General features: G+C 45.9%; 1 protein-coding gene across 3 annotated transcripts in view; it reads right to left on the bottom strand.

Moving 5' to 3' along the window:
* Positions 1 to 2,223: 2,223 nt before the first annotated feature.
* LOC101165887 (ETS domain-containing protein Elk-1) overlaps positions 2,224 to 26,956 on the bottom strand; it is a 37,565-nt gene continuing 12,832 nt past the window's right edge. The window contains exons 2-12 of one of the 3 annotated variants that reach the window (XR_002290590.1): positions 19,431 to 19,639; positions 19,156 to 19,341; positions 18,902 to 19,075; positions 18,215 to 18,373; positions 17,749 to 18,135; positions 16,965 to 17,115; positions 16,697 to 16,815; positions 16,542 to 16,625; positions 16,362 to 16,463; positions 5,677 to 5,895; positions 5,313 to 5,404 (exon numbers count right to left, since the gene is read on the bottom strand). Coding sequence is in view for 1 of the 3 variants with exons in the window: in XM_004071081.3 (XP_004071129.2) it covers positions 5,306 to 5,404; positions 16,362 to 16,463; positions 16,542 to 16,625; positions 16,697 to 16,815; positions 16,965 to 17,115; positions 17,749 to 18,135; positions 18,215 to 18,373; positions 18,902 to 19,075; positions 19,156 to 19,341; positions 19,431 to 19,639 (1,670 nt within the window). In the remaining 2 variants the exon portion in view is untranslated. Of the gene's footprint in view, positions 5,405 to 5,676; positions 5,896 to 16,361; positions 16,464 to 16,541; positions 16,626 to 16,696; positions 16,816 to 16,964; positions 17,116 to 17,748; positions 18,136 to 18,214; positions 18,374 to 18,901; positions 19,076 to 19,155; positions 19,342 to 19,430; positions 19,640 to 26,956 lie in introns of those variants that run through there. The other 2 variants (XM_004071081.3, XR_002290591.1) reach the window with 2 other exon arrangements.

Here is a 26,956-nt window from a genome sequence, read left to right on the forward strand (position 1 = left end):
GGACTATTTCACTGAACATGACATCAATCCATCTTCCCCACACTCACACACCTCCTCCTGTCTGTGACCCACATGGCTGACAGTCATTTTTCTTACAGAACCACAGACTAAAGTAACTACAAGTCTGACAGAACACACGATTGTGTTGGTGTGCAGAAAGGGCCTAAACAATTGACAGAGCAGGTTTGTTCCAGCTGATGGAGCCACTAGGCAGCAGCAGGAAACTCCAGCTCCCTTTAATTCAAACCTCAGACATGCTTCATCCATTTACAGGAAGCAGCTGATCCAGACTCAAGGAAAGACATGGTTCTCACACATGAGCATTTATGAGCTCACAGAGCATTGATCACCTGCTGAAATTGGTCCGGGGATCGTGTTGGAGAATTGAATCTGTTTTTTAAATTTGACAAAAACAATTCTCCATTTAAATCCAGTTTAATGCAGATTGAAACCCCAGTAAAGACTGATTCTCGTCAGCATTTGTGGCTTTTCTGTCACTGTAAAGACCTGGATGTCTGACCTCCACATACTGAGACCAACTCCTGCTGACTTTGCAAATCCAGAAAAATTAAAGTTCACAATTAAAAATGGCTTTGTGTCTGAACGAATTCACAGAAGCTCAAAGTTGACCTCTGCTGTGGATCTGGACTCACCAGATTCCAAACGGATCAGACATCTTCTCTGTCCAAAGGGACCTTTCCTTCTCTGAAGAAACTTTGAAGACAACGTGACGGCATATTCGTGCCTCACATTCTTTCAGTGGAAAGCATCCTGATGCACTGCATTACCGTCAGGTATGGGAGCCGCTTTGCTGCAGACAGGAAATCCCTGCAGCGAGTAGTGAGGGCAGCAGTCCCCTTCCCCACATGTCAGGAAAGGAACTAGTAGGGAGGTAGCCCCCACAGCACCCATTTGTCCACCTGCCTAAAGGGTAATGGTCTCTTCCCTCAGGCTGTCATGGAACTGAATACTGGGAAAGCTACCGTCAGTTCTTCTGCTTAGAACAAAGAAATAAAAGTGATCACTATGCAGCTCAACATGTCAGCACAGTTCTACTCCCAAAAATCTACTTTTGATTTTATTTATCTAATGTTGTTTTTTTATCATACTTTTTCCCACTGGTGACTGTGACATTGTGTGGGAGTGGGTATTAGGCTTGATTTAAGTTCAACTTTATATGTCTCAGTGAGGAGAAATTTACACAAAACAACACAAAAACAAGAAAGCTAACCACAGATAAAGACAAATACATGAATGATTTCTGATGACCTGCTCATCCAGAGGAGTTGTGCAGTCTGAAGGGAGTAAGTGATCTGCAGTATGGAGCTCTCCTACACTGGGGAGGTCTGAGTCTGTCGCTGAGGGAACTCCCCAGTCCCTCCCCAGCGGGGTTCAGCTGTTGTCCATGATGGATCTGAGCTTCATCATCCTCCTCCTCTCATCTCCAGGACAGAGCAGACCCTCCTGACCAGCTCATTCACTTTCTTCTTGTTCCGGTGGGTGCTGCTGGCTCCGCAGCAGACAGCAGCATAACGAAGAGCAGAGGCTACCAGAGTCAGAAAAGCTTCTGAGCAGAGCTCTGCACACTTCTGTTGTGATGACAATAAGGGAGAATGGCAGATTAAAGGTTCATCATGAAAGAGACAGAAGTGTACTCAGTTCACTCCATGTTCTGATCTTACACTAAAGAGGCAGACAAGCTCAGTTAGATCGTAGACCAACATCCAAATCCGGTTCCCAATGACACGTTTCCAAACCTGAAACCTTTCATCACCCAGACCCCTCAGATCTTCACAAGTCTGGCTTTTGGAACATCGGACTCAACTCCTCTGCAGTCAAATCAGCATCAACTGAAGACTTGAGGAAAACTTGTGCTTTCACTTGGCAAAGTAAAAAAACCCAAGATGTATTTTCTGCTTCAATGAACACAATGGTGAGAATGCTTTCCTGTCGTCTCTGAAATGCTAGCAACTTTTTCAATGGCAAGTTTGGCAGATAGAAGCCTTTTAGTGACTCCCTCCTTTCAAATCTAAATTCAGAACCGTAAGGCAAGAACTTCAGAGACAAAAGCGGTTTATTGTTTAAAGTTTTCACCACACAATGCATCGTGTGTCTTCCATTGCCAGGTCTCGCTCAAAAGAGATCTTATCTCAAGGGACTTCCTGGTAAAATAAAGGTTTAAATTAAAAAAAAGTTCAAATCAATGAAATATAGAAAACGTGGTTAAAGCGATCAGAGCATTTTTGTTTTATTTTTCCTCGCGGTGCGAGACCATAAAAAACATCTACAGGAACACAAAAATACTTTTTACATTTCCAGTAAACATGTCACTCATGATAAGCCTCGTCCCAGAAAAAAAATAAAAGCATGCCCCGCCCTTTCAATCAATCAAATCCTCAAGCTACCGCAGCAGAGGAGGGGCGGGGCCATGCAGCGGCATGGTTAGGTCTTTTACATGTACAGACATGTTACATGAAAGTTCAAATATGTACAGAACAAGAGCTTCTTCTAGATCGCTTCTTGTTGCAAAGCATCGTGGTCTCTGCTCAGAAGTGGGGCTGACTGCCAAAATAATAACTTACAACGGGGTGCCCCGTCTGCAAACTCATGGAGTTTGGAGTCCTGCAGATTTCTTTTTTTTACTGTTTCTTGTCCTCCATGCAACCCGCTCAAGGGCTTCAGCACAGAAAGCTCCAGGATAGCAGGTTAAAACCCACTGTGACAATCTAAGCTTAGGGGCGGAGCCAGGCTTCTTCAGCACTAAACCATTTTCAGCACAATTAAAGACCGTCCAAAGTCTGAACACAGACCGAAGATCCAGAAAAAAGGATGTTTAGCATCAGTAAAGACAAATACATTTGACCAAGATTAAGACATTTCTTTGTCGGCAAAACGCAGGTTACTGTATTTAGGGTGAGTTTCCAAGCGATGCTCTGAGTGGACCAAATGACTCAGAACACCACCACCCCCCCAGACTCAAAAGGGTTTATGGTCCAAGAATGTTTCTATCACACATCTATGGTTACGCTTAGGGGAGGGGCTTCAGTGGAGCACCAGAACTCATTTTCCTGATGTTCAGAGAAACATCCGTCATCCAACAGTACATGAAGATGCTTTCTGGATGATCCATTGAGTATGTTGGTCTGAAGAAACATTCTGCAGGCTGTGCTGGTGAACAGTGATGACCACGCTTTGGTCAGCTCGTCGTCTTTGAGATGCAAAACACTTTCTGAAAAAGCTTTCTGCTTTGTCTTTAAGGCTTCTTCAAACATAAAGGAGTGTCTCTGATAGAAAAATAGTCATGCTATAGAGAACAGTCACACAAGATGGCTTAGCGCTGCGTTCACGGCACTGCTGAAGCTGGGAAATCTTGGCATCGGTTTAGGCTTGTGGCTAAATTCAGATGATGAAGCTCATCTGAGTTACTAAGGAGTTCAGCCTCCTTTAGAAGCAAAAAGCACATTTACAGCAGCAGCAACAGTCGGCTCAGGTTACCATGGCAGCGAGAAGACAACAGTCTGAATACAGCCGACCCTCAAACTGGAGCTCAGCTGAAGTTAATGTCAGAATGAGAAAATGCAATCAAGGAAACCAGAAACACATTTTGATTAGGATCTGACTGTAGAACCTAATGAGGAACCACTTGGGTTCCTCATTAATAGGTCAGAAAACTGTGTTAGCTAAAACTGGCATCAGAAAACCTGAATCAGATTAAAAAACATGAAGTTTTAGTCAACCAAAGTTTTTGTTCTTTATCATTTGCATCACTTTTCACCAAATTACTGTTCAATTGCAGATGGTCTTCTATAAAATACAATTTAGATTTAAATACCGTTATTTTAGTCAAATGAAACAAATTTTTCCCTAATTCAATTAGTAAAATAACGGAAGGAATGAAGGTTAGCAGCAGCAAGGTGGAGTTCCTGTGAATAAATGGGAGGAGCTTGAGTAGAGCGGTGAGGTTTCATGGAGCAGAGGTGGAGAAAGTGGAGGACATCACGTTCTTATCGACCAGTCCTGAACAACAGAGCGTGGAACAGAGATGAAGCATGTGCAAGCAGGCTGAACGCGTGGAGGAAGGTGTAGAAGGCTGTGGTGAGGGCGGGCAGCCATTTGTTGGTTTACAGACTCTGGAAGAGGACTAGAGGATGTTGATGATGAGGAGGTCAAGTATGAGGAGGAGGAATGGCCTTGCTTTGGAGACCCCTAAAGGGAGAAGCAGGAAGAAGTATGGTTGTTACTCCAATAAGAAATGGCGATCCAAAAGGATTTTCAAGGTTTTCCATGTTAAACATGAGAGTTCAGGTATCAGACCTTAAATAACATTAAATGGATCTTTGAGCAATTTTCTTTTCTTTTCAAAGACAGACAAAAGTTCCTTTGAAAGGCGGTCAACAATAAACACAAATGAAAGAGGAAACCAGCTCAGCTTCATGTTTATCTGCAGTGAAACCAGTTTTCCAATATAAACGCATGAAAAAGATCAGCGGGTGGTTTCTCTGCTGCTCTGATCTTCTTGGAGTCATGACAGACTGATTGTCTCCATTAGCTCAAACTGAAGGGAGAACTCAGCACAAAGCTGAATAATAAGTCTGCAGATGCTTCCTTCATCATCACCAGCATGTCCAGCGCTTCAGCAGGAAGCAGATGCTGTGGAAACGTCTGGAGCTGGCAGTGGCCTGGCCGGTCTCTGAGGCGCTCAATGGCCTCCTAAATCCGTTGGCGTTTGGTCAACCTCAACAATCTGACCTTTACCTGTCCCGACATTCTTGTCTCTGATTGGTCAGTCTCATATGATGCTGTGGAGCCCAGTCCAAGAGTGAGTGCACAAATGGAAAGAGGCGTGGCCTTAAATTGTGCAGAAAGAAACAAAGCCAAAACCCTTGAAAGGCTCTCACAGGTGACTTAAAGAGAGACTTTAACCCAGCCAGGCAGGAACACCAAAAAACAGAACTCAGACTTCACTCTAAAAGAGCCAAAAAGGCCCAAGAAGAACCCAGAAGAACTCCAGTCAGCTCCCCTCTGGACTCAAGCATCTCATCATCTGTCTCCAGATGGGCTCCAGCCTCTTGGTGGGTCAGTCCATCCGTCAGAACAGGAACAATCCCAAGCGGGGAGGACATAGCTGCCCCCAGTCTCACTGATGATGCCACTCTGATAGAGGTAAAGGGCAAGCTGGAGCTCCTTTATCTTCAACTGGCGTAGAATTGACTTTTTTAGGCAATACTCCAGGAGTCTCCAACCTTCCAACAGGGGGCGGGGCTTGTAGATGAAGCCCTGCTAGACATAAACAGCAGAGACAATCTCAGGGCTTCTGGGGGCCAGGGGACAGGACCACCGGGGTGGAGAGGCCGTCGACGCTCAGAGCCGGGATATGGATCTGGTTATTGCCATTAGATGGAAACTAGAGGGGGGAAAAGGTAGAAATTAGGAAACAAACACAAACCAGGGATTCTACACATTTGAAGACTTTAAAGGCAGTGGGGCGTCCAGAAATTGTTAGGGGGAGACTTTAAATCTTGGGGTGGAACACAAAAACCTTAAGGTATATTTCCAAAATTCATTCTACTAAACATAGTAAAAGAGCTTTAAGAAAACTAAAAGAACTTTAAATGCCTACTGATATTTATTGTGTTTATATTTAATCCTTAGGTGTGGCTGCCCTGCGTCTCTGACCAATGATGCTGACTGTCCCTCGTCTGATCCCGTCTCATCTTTGTCTTCCTCATTCTCTTTTGTCGTTCATGCTGGCTGTGGATCATGCTGCTCCGTCTCGTCTCCCTCCTCCTCACTACTCCTCCTCTGTTGCTCCCCTACCATCTCTCTCCCTCCTTTTGATGTCCTTTTCATCTTAAAATAATTGTGTTGGTAGACTTTCTCTTCATTCTCTGAAAACTGACATAACGTACACAAGTATCAAATAATGACTAGCTCTGTCGACACAGGTCAAAAACACTTCAAAAGGCTGTGGTAACACAACACACCAGTCCTCGAATAGTGCGATGAAACGCATTTGACCGTGGACATCCTTTTTTCTTACGTCCTACAATAAAATGCAAGTCCACATCCACCACCGCTGATGGCGTTGGCGCTCTCAATGTGAGTGTGCGAGCTATGGCGTATTTGCACCAAGTATTGGGGCATAATACAGATCAGGTGATCTAAAGTACATTAAACAGAGCATGGAGTAAGGCATGTTCTGCGGAGCAGAGCAGAACAATTCTTTTTAAAATATAGTTCTTGGCACGAATGAGGAGTAAATTCTAACCTTGGACCTTGCTTAAAGTTGCAGTGACACAAAATAAAAACTTCAAATGTCTGGAAAACCATTGAGAGGAAAGCAGACAACTCTTTTACAGGCGAGGCCCGCCACACCAACCCAGCTTTCAGCCCCCACTAATAAAGACTCTGCGGGTGAGGAGGAACAAGCCGTGGCTAGCTTAGCAACCCACACCGAGGTTATTAAGCAGGATATTCTGTCATCCCTTCGGAAAGACCTAGTGGACACTCTTGAAACAGAAGTCCGGAATGTTCTGGGAAGCGAGTTGGCATCTGTGAGAGCAGACATAAACGCGGTGAGATCTGAAATACGGGAACACAGAGAATCTGTCACATCAGAGCTAACATCGCTTAACGCCACGGTGAGCGGGATGAGGAGAGCCTCTCCACCTGCCCAGACGATGTTGCTGCATGTTTACCGCGGTGATGAACCAGCAGGGGGTGCGGTGTCGCGGTTAACTACCCGACAATATTCGTTTTTTCACCTGTCCACCAGTCATATTCTAGAATAGACTTCTTTCTAATTGATCAAAGGTTCCTTCCTTTTATCACTAATTGTCAACAACGTAGTTCAGTTTGACCTAACCTTTCAAGACAACATAGCAATTCAACGTACATGGCGTTTGGATCCAATGTGATTGTCTCATAAACCCTTCCAAAGATACATATCAGACCAAATTTATTTTTTCCTTCAGATTAATACCACACCTGGAATGCTGTTTGCTACTATCTGGGAGGCATTGAAAGCCCATCTCAGAAAACAGCTCATAAGAAAAAAGAGTGTGGTCTTGCAGATTTGTCCCAACAAATTAAAGTAATAGACCAGATGTACGCCATTTCCCCAAGCCCAAGTTTACATAAAGATAGACTCCTGCTACAGTCAGAGTTTAATAACATTTCTGTTGGACAAACTGAGAGGTTACTACTTAAAACAAACCTACTATGAGCACAGTGAGAAGGTTGGTCGGCTGCTATTCCATCAACTTAGACAATCCCCTGTAAGCAGCACTATAAGTGAGATCCGAACGGGACAGGGACAAAGATCCAATCAGTCCATGACCATAACCAGTTTAAACATTTTTACTCCAGCCTTTATACTTCCCACGTTTCTGCTTGACCCTCTTACAATCCCAAAGATTAGCCCTGAGGACAGAGCCAGATTGGACTCTAGATTTTTTTTTACTCTAGATTTTCAAGTAAAGAGACTGCACAATCAATAAAATCTATGCAAAATGGTAAGACACCAGGCCCAGATCAGCTGCCGGCATAGTTTTAGAAAACATTTTCCTTTAAATTGTACCCTTTTTTATTAAAACTCAGAGGAAATCCACATGGTTAAAAAAATTGCCTCAAACTATTAACCAGGCAATTATCACTGTTCTTTCCACAAAAGGAAAAGATCCATGTGAGTGTAGCGCATATCGGCCCATCAATCTAACATTTTTACTAAAGTATTAGCTTGTCACTTTGAATCAGTAATCCCCAAAATAATAAATCCATATCAATCAGGCTTTACACACGGTGGGCAACCATTCTATAACATGCGCCACCTGCTGAATGCGCTCCACACTTCCCATTATGTGCACCACCTAGAAGTAGTCTTCTCCCTAGATGTGGATAAAGCATTTGATCGAGTAGAATGGGAATTTTGGATTTGGTCATAATGTCCTTTCCTGGATAAAAACAATTAATTCCACACCCATGGCATCAGTATGTACTAATTCTACATCGTCTGATTATTTCCAGCTGTATGGTGGAACAAGACAAGGATGCTTTTTTTATCACCATTTCTTTCTCATTTGGTTATAGAACCTCTGGCCATTGCCCTACGAATGGATGACAGGATCAGAGTCCTCAGACATAATGAAATACATAAAGTCTCCTTGTACGCAGATGATCTTTTAATATATTCATCTAACCCCACACAATCAATCCCAGCATCCTTTAACATACTAAACTTATATAGTAAAATATCTGGTTACACAATAGACTTCTTGAAAAGTAATCTCTTTCCAGTCGGCAGCGGAAATAGATTATACCCCCTTTACCTTTAAAAGAGTCAAAGAATTTACTTATCTTGGTGTTAAAATGACACAATTATAAAGATCTCTATCGTTTTAACTTTAAGATTTTGTCAGAACAAATAAAGGAAGATCTGACAAGATGGTCTTCATTACCTACATCTTTAGCAGGGGGAGATTATATAATTAAAATGTCTGTCCTCCCCCATTTTTTCCAAATGATCTCTTTCTTTTTTTGAGTACCGTAATTTCCGGACTACAAGCCGCTACTTTTTTCCTGCGCTTACAGCCCTGCGGCTTATTCAGTGACACGGCTAATTTATGGATTTAATTGGCGGCCGCCATGTACGTACTTTCGACCTCAGTGAATAGTTTGAATTCTCTATCTAACACCAAGCTCAAGGCATTTTTATTCAACACACCTCTTAGCAGCCAAACAGCATGGACTTGACTTCAGGTCTTAGACACTTCAGTCATGGTTCAACAAAATGAAACACGCATGCCCGGCCGCATCCCAGAATCCTTTGGGGCCATTAGACCCAACGTGCACGTGATCGCCGCTACATTATGATGAAGCTTTCAAGTTAAAAGCAATCGTTAAAAGCAGCGTAAAAAAGTCCACCGTCACCAACGGGTTTGGAAAAGCCGGTTTGCTGCGTGACGGAGAGAACAGCGCATGGAGTGAATGTACACTCCATTTACGGTTTCTAAGGAAACCGTAAAAGCGGAATTTTGCTTTGAAAAACTCACAGCCTCCGTGTGAGCTGGAGACATCTTCTCCTGCTGATTGAGCTGCGGGGCCGATGGCAGTCTGATGGCTCCCACACGTAACAACGCACCCGCCCCTCATACACAAAACGTACAGTATTAAGTCCGATTGCTTTGCACAGAAACGATTTGCTCCATCCACCGGCGCAACGGGGACGAAGTGCTCCTCCTTGAAGCCGCCCTGGCCAGAGGTGTCGGAGTAGATAGGAAGGGGAGACAAGGAGCGCGCGGGGCGGGAGCGGAGCGCAGAGGCGTCCGCGGAGTGCAGAGGCTTCTGAATTCTGACGCACGCGCCGCACTGAGGCGCGCGTATCGCGCTGAGGCGCGCGCTTTTCAGTCGCCGCTGCTTTATTTTACCGTTGTGTTTTCTAACCAGTCCTGTTACTCCCATAACGCTGCCGCGACACAAGCGGAAGGAGAGCTTTTCCCGTTCACCCCTCCATGCAGTGCTGATACTTGCTCATTCTTAAACACATACAACAGTGTGGCGAGCCGGGCGTTGGCCCCGCCTTTAGCCCCTAAGACTCATGGGAAATGTGGAATCGCGGATGTAAATTTCCTCATTATAACTGAGGGATGTAATGTTGATTATATGGTTACTGTTTGTAATTTTATGTTAGATACCTAGATTGTCAATAAGTAAAAAAAAAAATGAAATAAAAACACCATAACTGAGGAACTTGTGAACAGAATATAGGTCCATGCTGTTTGACAGATGTCGATACACTCAAATACGTGAGCCTGAGGCAAAGCTGGCACCACCCACAATGTGCTAATAAATTGCACTCACTCTGGGATGCTGGCCGTGATCTGTCAGGACAACAATATCGCGTAACACATGCGCGGCTTGTACTCTGACGCGGCTTGTGTATGTATAAAAGCTGTCAAACACGTGAAAATGGGTGGGTGCGGCTTGTAATCGGGTGCGCTTGTAATCGGGTGCGCTTTGTAGTCCGGAATTTACGGTAAATGTTTAGAGAAATAAATAACATGACCTCATCGTTCATATGGTGCAGAAAAGTTCCAAGAATGAAAGAGATGTTTCTCGAAATACCAAGATCAGCCGGAGGTCTTGGCTTTATATCTTACTACTTCTACTTACTACTACTAGGATGAAAGGATGTTGAATGAGGGGAATGCAGTAAGAAAAAGATGGGCAGAGTATTTCGAGAGGCTGCTGAATGTGGAGGAAGATCGGGATGCTGTGATTGGGATGGATGGAAGGGAAAGTAGACTGAATGTATTAGAGGAGTTGAATGAAGCGTTGATTACAGGAGAGGAAGTTGAGCAAGCTGTGGGAAAGTTGAAAGTAGGAAAGGCTGCAGGTGTGGATGGGTGTGCTGTGGAATACCTGAAGTGTGGTGGAGTGATCGTGATTGAGTGGTTAGTGAGATTGTTGAATGTGTGTTTTGCAAATGGGCAGGTGCCGCTTGATTGGATGAGTGCGTGTGTGGTTCCCCTGTACAAGGGTAAGGGTGATAAGTATGAATGTGGTAGTTTTAGGGGTATTAGTCTGTTGAGTGTTGTATGCATAGTGTATGGGAGAGTGCTGATTAATAGGGTAGTGGAGGGAACTGAGTGTATGATTGGTGAAGAGCAGTGTGGTTTCAGGAGAGGTAGAGGGTGTGTGGATCAGGTGTTTGTTGTGAGACAGGTGTGTGAAAAGGTTTTGGCTAAGGGGAGGGAGGTGTTTTGGGCATTCATGGATTTAGAGAAGGTGTATGATAGGATAGATAGAGAGGCGTTGTGGGTTGTGTTGAGTATGTATGGTATTGATGGTAGATTGTTGGAAGGTGTGAAGAGTTTTTATAGAAACAGTAGAGCGTGTGTGAGAGTGGGAAATAGCATGAGTGAGTGGTTTCCTGTGAGGGTTGGTCTGCGTCAGGGATGCGTGATGTCTCCATGGTTGTTTGACGTGTACATGGATGGTGTGGTAAAAGAGGTGAATGAAAGGGTGTCGGGTACGGGTGTGAGCATGATAAATACTGACGGTAGCGAATGGAGTGTGAATCAGTTGCTGTTTGCAGATGATACTGCACTAGTGGCTGACTCAGAAGAGAACTTGGCACGTCTGGTTGAGTGAGTTTGGAAGGGTGTGCGACAGAAGGAAGTTGAGAGTGAATGTGGTAAAGAGTAAGGTGATGAGGTGTGCGAGGTTAAAGGGTGAACGTAGATTGAATGTGGCATTAAATGGGGGGTTGTTGGAAGAGGTAGAGTGTTTTCAGTATCTGGGGTCGTGTGTCTGTGTGGATGGTGGAATGGGGGGAGAGGTAGAGTTTAGAATGAATGAAGTACGAAAGATATGGGGGGGAATGAAGAGACTGTTTGAATGTAGGTCACTGGGAAAGGATGCAAAAAGGAGATTCTATGAGGGTGTGGTGGTGCCTGCAGCGTTATATGGAGCTGAAACGTGGAGTCTGAAAGTGGCGGAAAAGAGGAAGCTGAATGTAGCTGAGATGAGATGTTTGAGGAGTATGTGTGGTGTGACGCGTATGGATCGTGTGAGAAATGAAGTTATCTGAGAGAGAACTGGTGTGATGCTCGAGTTGGCTTATAGAGCAGAGCAAAAGGCACTGGGATGGTTTGGACATGTTGAAAGAATGGATAGGGAGCGTTTGGTGAAAAGGGTATATGAATCTGATGTGAGTGGAGTGAGAATGAGAGGAAGACCACGAATGGGATGGACAGAGGGGGTAAGAAGAGCGTTGAATGCAAGAGGGATGACTGTGGTGCAGGGGAGAGAGGCTGCTCAGGACAGGGATGGGTGGAGAGAGCTTGTGTATGGATGAATGGATGGGTGTGGTAGAGGTCTGGTCTTGGGATGAAGCGGCAAGGGGAAACCAGCCTTGGCTGAGGCCCTGCTGTGGAGGTGCCCACACTGGAATGTGCACCTGACCCTGGTGCAGAGTGGTGTGGCTTAGACCAGGCCTTAGACCAGTCACACGCACATACACACACACGCACTCACACACTGAAGGAGGAGGGTTTGGGGAAGAGACAGAGGGAGCTAAAGTTGTGTGCCTTGTCTAGGCTACCCCACCTTGGTGGGACACAGCCTTGGTAAATAAATAAAAAAATCTTACTACTGGGCGGCAAACATTAGTAAGATACCATATTGGATTTCCACATGGGGTAGTAGCCAGGGTCCAGCCTGGGCTAAAATGGAGCTGAAAAGCATATCAGACGTTGGTCTGGTTTCAATTGTGAGTTCTCCAATCCCTATAATTTCACATCCCCAGATTCTTAATCCAGTTTTAAAACATTCCCTTAAAATCTGGTTTCAGTTTAGAAAGCACCTTAGCTTTACTCGTCTTTCCTCTTTTTCTCTCATAGTTAATAATCCCCTTTTCCCACCATCTCATATTGGTTGTGCATTCCAGATGTGGCACAAAAATGGGCCGGTATTTTTGAAGGAACCTTTCTTTCCAAAAGAAATCTCATGTCCTGTGAATCACTACATGAAAAATACAATATTCCCAGATCACACTTTTTTTCAGATTCCTGCAACTCAGAAGTTTTGTTAATAAATATTTTGATCCCTCAGAAGCCTGCCACATTGACACCATGGAAGACTTACTTGCTTTAAACCCTCATACAAAGGGCAACATATCTAAAATTTCCAACAAGATCCAGGGTATTAAACCACTTTCATGGACCAAGACCAGGCTGACATGGGAAAAAGATCTTGAGGTTACATTTTCAGAAACATCCTGGCAACTCTGCTTGGAATCACACCTGCTCCGTTTGTATTAGACACTGTCTTATTCAATTTAGAGTGTTACACTGCCTCCATTATTCAGATGAAAAACTTTCTTTGCTCTACCCCAATGTCAGTCCTTCATGTCTAAGGTACAAACAAAGTCCAGCCTCTCTAGGACATACGTTCTGCAACTGTATCTCCCTGAGGAGTTTCTGGACAAATATTTTTGAGGTCCTCTCACTGATTTGTGAGACGAGGGTTCCACCCTCCCCACTCACTGCTGTTATTGGGGAATTGCCCCCTGAGGTCAATGTCTCTAAATTCTAAGGGAAGGCAGTTGCCTTTGCAACAACAATAGCCCGTAGGTCTATCCTCCCCCAGTGGAAATCAGATAAACCTCCTTCATTTAATGGCTGGATTAGAGAAATGCTCTCTGTGTTGAAAAAACTGAGATACAGCAGAGAGAACAACTGTGAAAAGTTTCTGGAAATCTGGACACCCTTTACAAATTATGTTAAAAATGTGAGTCTAAGCTGAAGCCTCTTTGCATGTTTTAGCCTAATAACTTGAATATGAAGATGTAGATGTATGCGTACATAACTGTGTGTATCTTTATGTGTCTGTAAGTCTTTAAATATGCATGTACACTTTTTATTTTATTTATTTATTTTTATTATTATTATTATTACATCTTTCTTTCTTTAATCCCAGTAGTTATGTTGTTTGTAAGGGAGTTGTTGGGTAATGTGGCAGTTTTGTTGTGACGGTTCATGTGTTTAATTCTGTATCATAACATTTCTGAAAATAAAGTTGAAAAAAAAAAAAACACCACAGAAAATATTTAACAGGCGTGAAAAGAAAGGTAGTGTTGTGGGATGAGTGTGTGTGTGTGTGTGTGTGTGTGTATTTGCTGAAACCGGTGCTGGCGCGGTGCAGGAGGTGGGAGACAGCATTTGAGGGTGTGGAGCACATACACACGTGGTCAGTTGTTGCGTGATGTTTGTTTCCGTGAACGAACCACAGACACCCTGCTGAAGCCGGCTCTAGGTTGATGAGCCACGAAAATAACAAATATTTCATTTAAAAAATCATTTGTTAGTGCGCCAAAGGTAATATATGATCATATACATGGATATACACCCTTGTTTTTCGCGGGGGTTACGTTCCAAAAAGAACCCGTGATAGGCAAAATCCGTGAAGAAGAAACCTTAATTTTTTTTTACAATTATTATACAATTAAATACTCTATTATACATTGAAAAGAAAGAACAAACCATTTTACAGGCTCAATTTGTTTCACAAATAAAAATACTTTAGAAACGTTTTTTTCAACAAATAATTTCTGTACTGTCAAATAATAATTTGAATCATCAATGTGAAAAGAAGGCTTCAAATTGCAGAGATTAGCCCCGCCCACCGCGACCCAAGTAATTGGATTAAACAGGAGAAAATTTAAAATGATTATGAGAAAAATACAAAGTACAGAGGGACAAATAGTGACTCAGGTGTATTTCAATGCTCTTCAGTCTGAGCCGCTGCATCCTGACTCCATATAGTAGTGATAGGCAGTTGTTGTCGCTCTTTTTCTATGGGTTTTAGAGAAACTCGAAGTTGCAGGAGAATTTGCACGTACGTAATGTAAATTTGGCGAGCTGTTTTACCTACGTGTATATATTAAACTGCAACGTTATTGACGCACAGGTAGAGAAGAAGCGGAGTGACTTTTTAGCCAATCAGAATGCAGAACACAATGCACGATGCAAATCCGTGAAGTAGCGTAACCGTGAAAAGTAAACCGCGTTATAGCGAGGGATCACTGTAGTTTACTCTGAGGGGCTTATAAAAAGCATGATACAAGCCCTTTAAGACCCAGTGGGAGCCCAGTGCAGGGTCAGAATTTGCCTGAAGATGGCGCCAACTCACCAAAATATTATATTACTTTATCCGTTTTTTGTGATATAATAAGAAGGATTGAGGATGAAGCTCTAAGGGTAAGAAGGAATGAAGGTATAAAAGAGAAGGAAGAGATATGAAGAGAGGGTTGTGGAGGATTTTAAAAACCTTGAAATCTCTGGCAGAGACGCTGCCAGAGCAGCTCGTGAAGGATGGGGGTAATCTGGGGAGAAGGGTGTTGATGAGGAGGCCAACACTTTTGAACAAGTTCAAGCTTTTGGAGGATTTTTGTCTGTTGCTGCTGTAAATGAAGTAGCTTTATCCTCCAGTTCTGACTGGATGCTGTAAAAATCATCCCATGTTCAGGTGAAGTGACCACGGGGTGAAGGAGGAACAAAAGAAATTCACCAGAAGGAGAACAAATTAACATGACTACGTTTACGCAGACCTTTACTCAACATGCTCTTGTGGTTGAGGTGCACAGAACATGTTCAAATCACAGCATCGTCATGTTTCTGAGTTGGAGGGAAAGTGACTCTTTTAATGAACAGATGGAGAAGGAGCAGAGCCAGAACCTGGGAGAACCAAGCCTCATGGCTGTGGGGGCTTGGAGCCAGGCCTCGATCAAACCAGAACAGGCCAGCTTCAGGTGAGTGTGTGCTGATCATGGAGCAGATTCCTGCAGAGCAGTGGAGCCCTCCACCAGCTTTATGTGGGCGTTGCTGAAAATATGTGCACAGAGGCAAGAAGGTGGTTTCACTTTTAAGGTTGATATCTAGGCTTTTCAGAACCTTAAATCAGCTATGGTTTATTTTTCCACCCATGAGGCCCAGTCTGTCCACCTTAAATAAACACTGATGGTTCCACTTTCTCTGTTGGGGTTAGAAGAATGCCAGAAAGTACTGGCATAGCAGCACAGCACCAGTGTGCCTGCAAGAAATGATGTATCTGTCTCAGGTAACAACCAGCTCTGTACTCCCACTGCCACCCCTAGGAGACAGATAAGTAAGGGTTAATGGCAGACGAAGCATGTATTACTACTTTTTAACCCACGCCATGGAAGCCTTAACCGTCCTACGTGAAGTGCATTAAAAAGTGATAATGCATACTCTGTCGACCATTAACCCGCTTATACTATGGTCACTTACAAAAGAAATAAAAATTAACCAGTTTTTAGTCCTTAATTCTTGTTTTTTTCCCCGATTTGGATCGCTTTTCTCACACAAAGCGGACTATTTGTTACGTGGTGCGGCACAAATAGTCCGCGCCGCGTCGCACCACCACTGCAGTCAAGATAAAGAGAGATATATATGTTGATCTTTCCAATGTGTTGAATAAAGCATCAGTTCAGAGAGAAAGTTCACCTCTTACCGCTTATTTTTGTCCAAATGATGAAGCAAAAGGTTGTTTTAAAGAAGCTGGCGCAGTGATACAAAACATTTAAGCTAGGTGACTGGAACTTCTTTTTTCACCGTGCAGTTATCCTGTGGTATATCACTTTTTAATGCGCAGCCAATCAGAATCGAGTATTCACCCGGACCATGGTATAAAATGGAGAGAATAATCACACCAAACGACCGATTGGGTCTTTAACTGATCATGTGATGAAGGATGGTCATGCAGCAGCAGACCCTTCTAGGATTAACCTTATGTTCAGACTGGCAGCTCGGAGGAGCCAGCTGACCTGGAGTTACGCATACCTGAAAGGAGAGCTTGGCGGGTGAGCGGGGGGCAATGGGGCTAAGCGTGCTCCAGAAGTGGATAGTGGAGGGGAGGGCGTTAGGCGTCAGTAGCACAGGGGTCTGCAGACACACAAAAGACAAACTGTTACACGACCACCTCCACTTCTGATTGGCTGAAATTGGAGACGGGGTCTTTACCAGTGCATGGGATGTGATGACCGTTGGGGTCAGTGTGTTGGCTGCTGATCCAGGAGCCAGTAAGCTGTTGACAGCTGCATTTACCTACAAACAAGGCAGGAAGTGGTGTCACAGAGAGGCGGGGTTAACAAGGTGAAGAGAGCGTAGGCACACACCTTATCCAGGGAGAGGCCAGGTGGCAGGGAGGGGGACGAAGGCAGTTCCAGGCCCCGTGGCTTTTTCTGTTTGGGAGGAACAGCGTCCAGCACAGAGGTCACAGGTGGGTCGGGGGGGTCTAACAGACACAAAGATCATTACCTATACATGCACAAATGTGCATGCCGACAAACTAATGCTTTATCCAGATCAAGTGAACTGGAGCCAAACTGACGGGACAGTCAATTAAAATCATGTGACCCACATGCAACAATAAGAGTCTCTTACCTGTTACAGTGCTGGTGGTGTCATCCTGGGCCCCTACTTTCCCCGTCTCCTGCTGAACTCTGATGTTGGGCTCCACACAGGGAGGAAGGGGGTTCTTTATAATGGCAAGGGGGGTCTCTGACTCAGCTGAGCTACAAATCAGCTGAGGAACCTGAGGGGGGGGATGTCAAAGACCAGCTTTACTTCAGATGTTTCTGTTCCATATCCACTAATCCTACAAATCAGCAGGCCCCAATATGATGGACAGGTTCTGTGATCTAAAGCTGTGAACACACTGGGCTTGGTGCAAAATATCAAAGCCTTCCAACTCTGGTGAATTTAGCTCCAGGCTTTTTCTTTCACAGCTCTATTCCGATATGTGAAAGATTTGGTGTCATAATTTCGTCCAGACACAAACCGCACTTCTGTGTTTTGAAAAGGACGCTACCTATATTTCACTACCAAATCCCAGTCCCTGATTGGTCAAAAGTTAACCTCATTAACTTTAAGCGCGCGTTCAATTGCCTCGCGTTTTCTACGTGGAGTCCAAATATTTGCGTAGCAACGCACGAAAGCGAGTATTGAACGTGAAGCCTGAAATGTGCATTAGCGGGCGTTTTACATGGAGGAAGCAGTCGCTCAAACCTGCGTTTATGAGCGCAGCATTAACTTAGCTTTACGTTAAAAGACAGCATCCTCAAGACTCTGGGAGGAGCAAGTCCTCTGATGTCACTCAGGCTCTGCTCTGATTGGTTAAATATTTCCCCACTTTAATCTTAAGACTGATCAGTCAAACCCAGCTCACCTCCTCCACCTTTCTGTCCAGCGTCACCATTTCCAGGAGCTCTGATGGCAAGTGCTCCTCCTTGATGACAATGGGGGGAGGTGGAGGACACGTGGTGGGAGGGCCAACAGAAGGGGGGGTTGCCACAGCTGCCTGCTGCTGAGGAGGAGGGTTGATGATGAGCAAGACGGGGTGGGGGTGAGCTGGATGGGGAGGAAATGGGACCCCTGTGTTGGACACTGTGCTGTGGTCATCCTGCTGTGGCCCCTGGGGGCCACCGGGGACATGGGGTGGGGGGACTGGGCTCACACCCCCACCAACAGGAAGAAGAGGAGTTAGAGAAGACGGCTCCCCAACGCTGGTAAGATAAATCTGAGGAGGGTTGCTCAAAGGGGGCCCTGGAGGGTTCTGGAGGGCAGGTGACAATGCTGTGTGTTAGATTTGTTTGGGTCCAAAACAGACACCCCACCCACCCAATGTCACTTACCTGTAATTGACTGGGAGAGGAGGTGGGAATCTGCGGGCTGGGAGCTGGAGTCTGACACGGAGACGCCTGTGTGACCATCACCTGGAGAGCGGCGTCAACAGCACCACCCATGGACGGAGACTGCTTCAACTCCAACAGGCTACAGAGCTGGGGAGGGGTCTAGATGATACCATTGTGAGAAATTACTGTGGGGGTCTAACTGATGGCCTTAGAAAAGGAAGGTTTCTTCAAACACTAATCCTTCACAATGCACCTAAACACAGCTTGTTTTTGATTAAAGGAAACACTATTTTCAAATCTGGAGCAGGTTACTTTCTTTTTTACAGGTCAGTTCACAAGTTTAATGTGACAACAAATATGTCACCTCCCATTCACTCCAGAACCTAGATGTAAAACCCACAGCAACTGACTCTGGGTTATTGTGAACTTTAGCATTTCTATGCTGTATCCAAGATTGAAACTGGGTTATTGGAACGCACTTAGTGACCCATTTCACCGTCACCTGTCAATCAAAAGGTCACACCACCATTTGCATTTTGGGAAGGCAGTTAAACTAATTTTACATCTACGCATGGTGTAAAGACGGATTGTTGAAAACTGGAGTGAATAGAGAGTACCCGTCAGTCAACCAGCCACTAACCAGTCCATTCGTTTCTTTACCCAAAAAAGAAACATGGTGTCACTCACATCCCTGGATGGGCATTCAGCCTTAGGGCCAGGGTCTTGTTGGATCAGGTGCTCTGGTTTGACAGGTCGGGGTTGGGGCTGGGTTTGTAGCGACTGTATGGTAAAAGTGGAGTAGAGGCCTGACTTCATGTAGTCATTTCTGGAGCTCTTCTGAGAGCTGCATGGCGATGAGCGCTGCACAAACAAACAGTCAAACCAGGTTAGTCTTCTGTCATTTTGACTAGGTTCAGAGGGGAACTGAACATCAAAGGTACCTGGGCCAGGCCCTTTGACGGACAGGCCGATGCTCCACCACCCGTGCCTTTGAACTGACCGCTGGGGTCGACGGGGTCTCTCCTCTGGTTGATGTCGGAGCATCGAAGACCCTCTGGCTGTGATGGATCTGGCTGACTCACAAACTTGTAGACAAACTTTTGTCCACTTACCTTCTTGATGATGTTCTGAAAGAAGACAATGCCGCTGTCAATCGCCACACGAGCAGGGTAGTTAACCTATAAGTTCCTGGTAGGTTAACTACTGTCATCTGTACCTTGTCATAGTAGTATCTGAGTGCACGGCTCAGTTTGTCATAATTCATATTGTGTTTGTTCTTGCACAGCCCCCACAACCGGGCCACCTCCTCAGCGTCCAGCAGCTTGAACTCTCCATCTTCGCCGGTCCAGCAGATCAGGTGGTGCTGCTGCTGGTCCTCCAGCAGGTGGAGCAGGAACTGCCACAAGGTGATGGACGGGTCCATTGCTGAGAAGACAGACAGATGTGATTCCATCGATTAACAAGCTGTTCACCGACCTGATAATGCCGGATACATTCAAGCCATGACGACCACGGTTAGCTTCATATATGTTGCATCATACTGTCAGAAAAATACAGTCGTTTGTTTTTAGATATTTTCACTTTCAGCTGACTCACAGACCTAAAGACACTAACACCATAACAAAATGTTGAAGCATCTTCTTGTGGACGAGCTGCAAAAGTCAGTATGCCGCCGTTCACAAATTCAGGAAACAGACCTCAGACAAAACGATGAGACCAGAACAAAGATGACTTTTTATGTTGAGCCAACAGGACAAACTCATCTGAGAAGATGTTTAATCGTTTAATGAAAGCAACTCTAAATTGTCCCTCGGTGTGAGTGTGAATGGGTGTGAGATTGCGGCCCTGCGACAGACTGGCGAACTGTCCAGGAAGAACCCTGCCTTCGCCCACAAGTGGCCAGGATAGGCTCCAGCAGCCCCGTGACCCCGAAAGGGAGAAAACGGCAGAATATCAGGATGCATGAATGATGAATGAATGAAGTTAAGTTAAGTTGCAGACTTGGGCATGACACTGACGGCCACGTTGCTCCTGGTGGTTGAGGATGGCGCCAGCATAAGACAGCAGAGCTGCCATCAGTGTGTGGATCTGGATGTGCGTGGGTCAATGGGATTGAGACTGCAGCACTCTGCAGGTAGAAAAGTGCTGTGTAAGTGCTATCAACAGAAAAATTGTTCTTAGCCAACTCAGTCTCCAAAAACCAACATTAATTCTGAAAAACCCCAAGTAGACTTTAGTGTTTGTAGTGCAGCAGTGGATGAGGTTCACTGCAGCCTCCTGCCTAGCGCTTTGGATTTGACAGCAGAACAGAGTTTTTCCAGTCGGTAGTGCATGCGTCTCCTTCTAAACACCAGCTGTGCTCTCATTTATCCACAGAAATGTCATGGTAATGAGGAATGAAGACATTAATAAATGATTTCTCCATTGCAGAGGAAAAAAAACAAGAACAATTGAAGACAAAACAGAGCAAAAACGTAATGTTATTATCATCTCCAGTATTACACTCCCTCCAGAGCCCACATGCTTTTTTAAACTTCTGAAGGTCCCCGATCAACTTAAAAAAGGCATATTCAAACATCCACATGACTTTTCACAAGAGAAAAAAACAAAGGGAACATCCAAACAACCAACAGAGAGTGACTGATTCTTTCTCCTTAACCAAATTGCAAGTTTAGCCGTTGCAAAAATAAAATTAAGAATGGGGTGTGTGTGTTTCCTATGGATAGTATACTGGATAAAGAAAGAGGAGCTCAACAGATGAATGACTTCTTTCACAGACAAGAGAATTGTCAGAAATGTCTCCTGCAAGCAAGTGACGCATAAAGAATTCTAATGTCTTCATTCACAGAGACCAGGTCAGAGCAGGATGACCGCAAACAGAGATGAAGCTCATTACCATCAGCTGACCTGTTACACAACTGACCTATCTGAGAGCATGGAAACCATCACCATGGTGAGACCTTTCTGCAGCGGGGAGGGGGGCTTAAGAGGCTGCAGCTGCTGATGTTGAGACTAAACCTGAGCAGAGCTCATCAGTGGGCCTGCCTGCTATCAAATGTGGAGATTGGTTTTTGAAGGAAATTTGTATTTTTCAAGTGACGCAAATCTGGAAGCACAAGTGCAATATTGTTCATGTTCTGTTTGGGCAAACAAATGGCACCTTCAGAGTGAAGCATGTCTTACTCATGCCTTAAGTACAATGGTCAAAGCCCCATCCTGTTCATGCTCCCTCTGGGTCACATACACCAATAAGGTTTACGGGCAGGAAACACTCAGCTTTATGAAGCTCCGACAACAAACCACCATGACCCAACAGACTCTCTGGGTCTTAATACTCCTCTACTGCTCTGATGAAGGCAGCTTCACCTTGTTCAGATGTTCTAAATTGAAGTTCCTCTGTTTGCTGCTTTTAATAAAAAATACTGCACTCACACCATTTCATTAACGCATGAACAGCGCTGTCCAAAAAACTAAATATTTTAAATATTAGTTCTAGTTTAGAAGAAAAGAAAGGAAATCTAGGTCTGGCTTAGCAAACATTAATTCTGTAAAAATGTGAGAATAACAAAGAAAAATGATGAACCTCTGAGTATAACACCCTTTAAACACTTTATTTTAATGACATCATTCTTGTTCCCAGTATGTCTGATTGAAAATATAGCCAGAACTTTTTCCCCATCACTTTGCACACTGGTTTAAACCACAAACTAGGGGTGTGACGATAACGTTTTTCTTTTTTAAGTTCTGCATATGCTGCGTGATTGGAACCATAATATCCATCCATCCATCCATCTTCCTCCGCTTATCCGGAACCGGGTCGCGGGGGCAGCACCCTAAGCAGAGATGCCCAGACTTCCTTTGGCCCAGCCACTTCCTCCAGCTCCTCTGGGGGGACCCCAAGGCGTTCCCTGGCCAGCCGACAGACAGTCTCTCCAACGTGTCCTGGGTCTTCCCCAGGGCCTCCGCCCAGGGAAGCGTCCAGGAGGCATCCGGACTAGATGCCCAAGCCACCTCAACTGGCTCCTTTCGATGTGGAGGAGAAGCGGTTCTACTCCGAGCTCTCCGCGGGTGACTGAGCTTCTCATCCTATCTCTAAGGGAGCGCCCAGCCACCCTACGGAGGAAGATCATTTCAGCCGCTTGTATTCGGGACCTCGTTCTTTTGGTCATGACCCATAGCTCATGACCATAGGTGAGTATTGGAACGAAGATCGACCAGTAAATCGAAAGCTTTGCTTTTCGGCTCAGCTCTCTCTTCACCACAACGGACCGATACAGCGACCGCATCCGCCTGTCGATCTCATGCTCCGGTCTTCCCTCAATCATGAACAAGTCCCCCAGATGTTTAAACTCCTCCACCTGGGGTAGGGAGACTACACCCACCGAGAGATGGCAGACTACCTTTCTCCAGTCAAGAACCATGGCCTCAGATTTAGCGGTGCTGACCCTCATCCCAGCCGCTTCACAAACCGCTGCAAACCGCCCCAGTGCACGCTGGAGGTCCTGGCTCGATGAAGCCAACAGGACAACATCATCTGCAAAAAGGAGAAAGGAAATCCTGTGGTCCCCAAACCAGATCCCCTCCGGCCCCTGGCTGCGCCTAGAAATTCTGTCCATAAAAACTAGGAACAGGACCGGTGATAAAGGGCAGCCCTGCCGGAGTCCAACGTGGACCGGGAACAAGTCTGACTTACTGCCGGCTATGCGAACCAAGCTCCTACTCTGGTCATACAGAGACCGGACAGCCCTCAGTAAGGCTCCCCGGACCCCATAGTCCCAGAGCACCCTCCACAGGATACCACGGGGGACGCGGTCGAACACCTTCTCCAAATCCACAAAACACATGTGGACTGGTTAAGTGAACTCCCACAATCCCTCCAGCACCCTAGATAGGGTATAGAGCTGGTCCAGAACTGGACGGAAATCGCACTGTTGTTCCTGAATCCGAGGTTCGACTATCAGACGGACTCTCCTCTCCAGTACCCTGGCATAGACTTTCCCAGGGAGGCTGAGGAGTATAGTTCCCCGGTAGTTGGAACACACCCTCCGGTCCCCCTTCTTAAAGAGGGGAACCACCACCCCTGTCTGCCAGTCCAGTGGTACAGTTCCCGACTGCCATGCTACGCTGCAGAGACGTGTCAGCCAAGACACTCCCACAGCATCCAGAGACTTGAGGTACTCAGGGCGGACTTCATCCACTCCCGGGCCCTTGCCACTGAGGAGCTCGTTGACTACCTCAGTGACTTCAGCCCGGGTAATAGACAGCCCCACCCCCAAGTCCTCATTTTCTGCTTCTTCAAAAGAAGGCGTGTCAGTGGGATTGAGGAGATCCTCGAAGTATTCCTTCCACCGCCCGACAATGTCCCCAGTCGAAGTCAACAGCCCCCCACCTGCACTGGAGACGGTGCCTGTGGAGAACTGCTTTCCCCTCCTGAGGCACCGGATGGTTTGCCAGGATTCCTACGAGGCCAACCGATAGTCCTTCTCCATGGCCTCACCGAACTCCTCGAAGGCCCGAGTTTTTGCCTCCGCAAAAGTCTGGGCCGCAGCTCGCTTAGACTGCCGATAACTGTCAGCTGCCTCTGGAGTCCCGCAAGCCAGCCAGGCCTGGTAGGACTCTTTCTTCAGCTTGATGGCATCCCTTACTTCAGTTGTCCACCACCGGGTTCGGGGGTTACCGCCGCGACAGGCACCAGAGACCTTGCGACCACAGCTCTGAGCAGCAATAGAGACAATGGAAGTGGAAAACATGGTCCACTCGGACTCAATGTCCCCAACCTCCCTCGGTACCTGTTTGAAGTTCTCCCGGATGTGGGAGTTAAAGACTTCCCTAATGGAGAGCTCAGCCAGACGTTCCCAGCAGACCCTCACAGTACGTTTGGGTCTTCCAAGTCTTTCCGGCCTCCTTCCCCACCAGCGAATCCAACTCACCACCAGGTAGTGATCGGTGGACAGCTCCGCCCCTCTCTTCACCCGAGTGTCTAAGACACAAGGCCGAAGGTCGCCTGAAACCACTACAAAGTCGGTCATTGAGAAACCTGCCTAGGGTGTCCTGATGCCAGGTGTATTGAGGGTTTCTGGGGGAAACCTTTCATTACTGTTCTCCTTCACTCCCTCTACGCTGCACGCACTCCCTCTTCTCACACACACGTGCGCGGTTTCAGCAGCACACACACATCCTCATTCTACAACAGAAGTTTCCGTCTCACGAAGAAATACGACAAATTTAGTGCATTCTAATATTCATTTCCATTACAAGCTGCGTGCGTTCTAGAGTGCGCGACACGGCCGCCCGCCGTCCTTCACTCTGTAACACAAAACATGAACGCGCGCTGTTAGATTTCTATGAATATCACTACATGTTTTGTTTGGGAACTATTTTCTGCATCGCAACGTTACGTGTCTGTATAAACAAAGGCGGAGCCTCCTGCCCCGCGTTCTTCATGGGTGTCAGGCTTCATGGCCACCAGAAAGGTGACAAAGTGTCTGCAGTCTGTTTATTACTGGACAATAAATAATATTCTGAGAAGATGTCTGTACCAGAGAGCACAGGTGAAGCCTCACGTGCAGCTAAAGAGCAGAAGAATCAACACGCACCCCCAAAACACGTGTGTGCGCTCCTTCCTCCTACACACGCAGCGCGCTGACACACACACAAAGTCATTCTACAACACCTGTATAGTTGGTTCATTACTTAGATAGGTAGTAGTTAGTTGTTATTTGTTAATAAAGAATACTGCAGGATTTTGTGTTTGACGGGAGGGGGTAGGGTTAGGGTTAACTACGACACCGCGCCCCCTGCTGGTTCATCACCCCGGTGATCCAAAATCCCACACCGTCACAGCTCTACCACAAACATTCATTATTTTAGATATTCAGATGGGAAATAACTTTCAACCAATTCCCAACTTGTTTACCACTTACCCCCAAATCTCTACTACCTCCATGGTGTCAGACTGGAGATTTTATAGAGTTAAAAAAGTTAAAAAGGCCTAAATTGAGCAAACCAAAGCATGATGGCCACCACAAACTTTCTCCGGTCCATGGTTGAAATGGTCTTCAGCAGCTAGGAGAAACCGTGCTCCCCTTTGTTTGCTCTGCTGCAAGATTTGTGCCAAACTGCATTCACCATTTAAAACGCTATTTTAAATAGTTATTTCTTATAATTTCACAAAATCATTATTACAGTTTTCTTCTCTTCTCTTTAAAGACCCATTCCAATGAAAATTGTGTTTTTAACAAGTTCTTGTAGCATTACTCTTATGATAAAGAAAATTAGCATGAAAACTGCATTTCTGAGTATGCAGGGCTCCAGACTAACTTTTTTCACTAGGAGCACAGTGGCCCCTAACTGAAAATTTTCAGTTAGGGGCCAGCAAATTTAGGGGCGCATACCGTAAATCAACATTCTAACCAAATCTATTAATTTCCACTGTATTACTAATAAATACTTTAATAATAGATGCAGAAATTACAATGTGCTGTTTCACATTCAGTGTCACATTTTATTCTGCACTTTTGAAGATGCAACAACAAGGTAAACTGACAAAAGCATCGCTGTCATGACAATACAAATAGTAAAGAAAACGGATGGAAATTTATCTTTGTGACACCAAATAGGTGCAGCCAAGATGCACAATAACCGTGTTTGAGATCACCCAGGTGAACTCAACGCTGCACAGATCACCTGGTGTGTGACATATATTTTTGTTTTTGCTCCAACTTCACCTGTCAATCATCACAAAAATATCAGGAGAAAGGGGCGGAGCAAGGGGCAAACCTACCCGAACACAGCTGAAAATTTAGTACTGCAATGACTGAAAGCTGCCATACAGACTACAAGACAATGCATTATGGGACATGTGTCCTGATGGTTTTTGTAGTTGAGTGATTAATTAAAATAATTTAAAATACCAATTCATTAAAAAAGGCTACATACACCGAGAGACGTAGTCTCTCCAGCGTGTCCTGGGTCTTCCCCGGGGCCTCCGCCCAGTGGGACATGCCCGGAACACCTCTCCAGGGAGTCGTCCAGGAGGCATCCGAACTAGATGCCCGAGCCACCTCAACTGGCTCCTTTCGATGTGGAGGAGAAGCGGTTCTACTCCGAGCTCTCCGCGGGTGACCGAGCTTCTCACCCTATCTCTAAGGGAGCGCCCAGCCACCCTGCGGAGGAAGCTCATTTCAGCCGCTTGTATTCGGGACCTCGTTCTTTCGGTCATGACCCATAGCTCATGACCATAGGTGAAAGAAACAACGAGGACCCGATTACGTCGCCCGGATTGGCGTCACCGGGGCCCCACTCTGGAGCCAGGCCCAGGGTCGGGGCTCGCAGGCGAGCGCCTGGTGGCCGGGGCTCTTCCCACGGGCCCCGGTCGGGCACAGCCCGAAGGAGCGACGTGGGACCACTATCCCATGGGCCCACCACCCGTAGGAGACCTCAAAAGGGGCCGGTGCAATGTGGTTTGGGTGGCAGTCGAGGGCGGGTGCCTCGGCGGCCCAAGCCCCGATCATGAAACCTGGCTTTTGGGACATGGAATGTCACCTCTCTGGGAGGGAAGGAGCCTGAGCTGGTGCGAGAGGTTGAGAGATACCGTCTAGATATAGTCGGGCTCTCCTCCACACATAGCCTGGGCTCTGAAACTCAGTCCTTAGAGAGGGGTTGGACTCTCTACCACTCTGGAGTTGCCCAAGGTGAGAGGCGGCGGGCTGGCGTAGGCTTACTTGTGAGCCCCCAGCTCAG

This window comes from Oryzias latipes, chromosome 7, assembly GCF_002234675.1.
Source record: "Oryzias latipes chromosome 7, ASM223467v1".
In the NCBI taxonomy this organism is placed as follows: Eukaryota; Metazoa; Chordata; class Actinopteri; order Beloniformes; family Adrianichthyidae; genus Oryzias; species Oryzias latipes.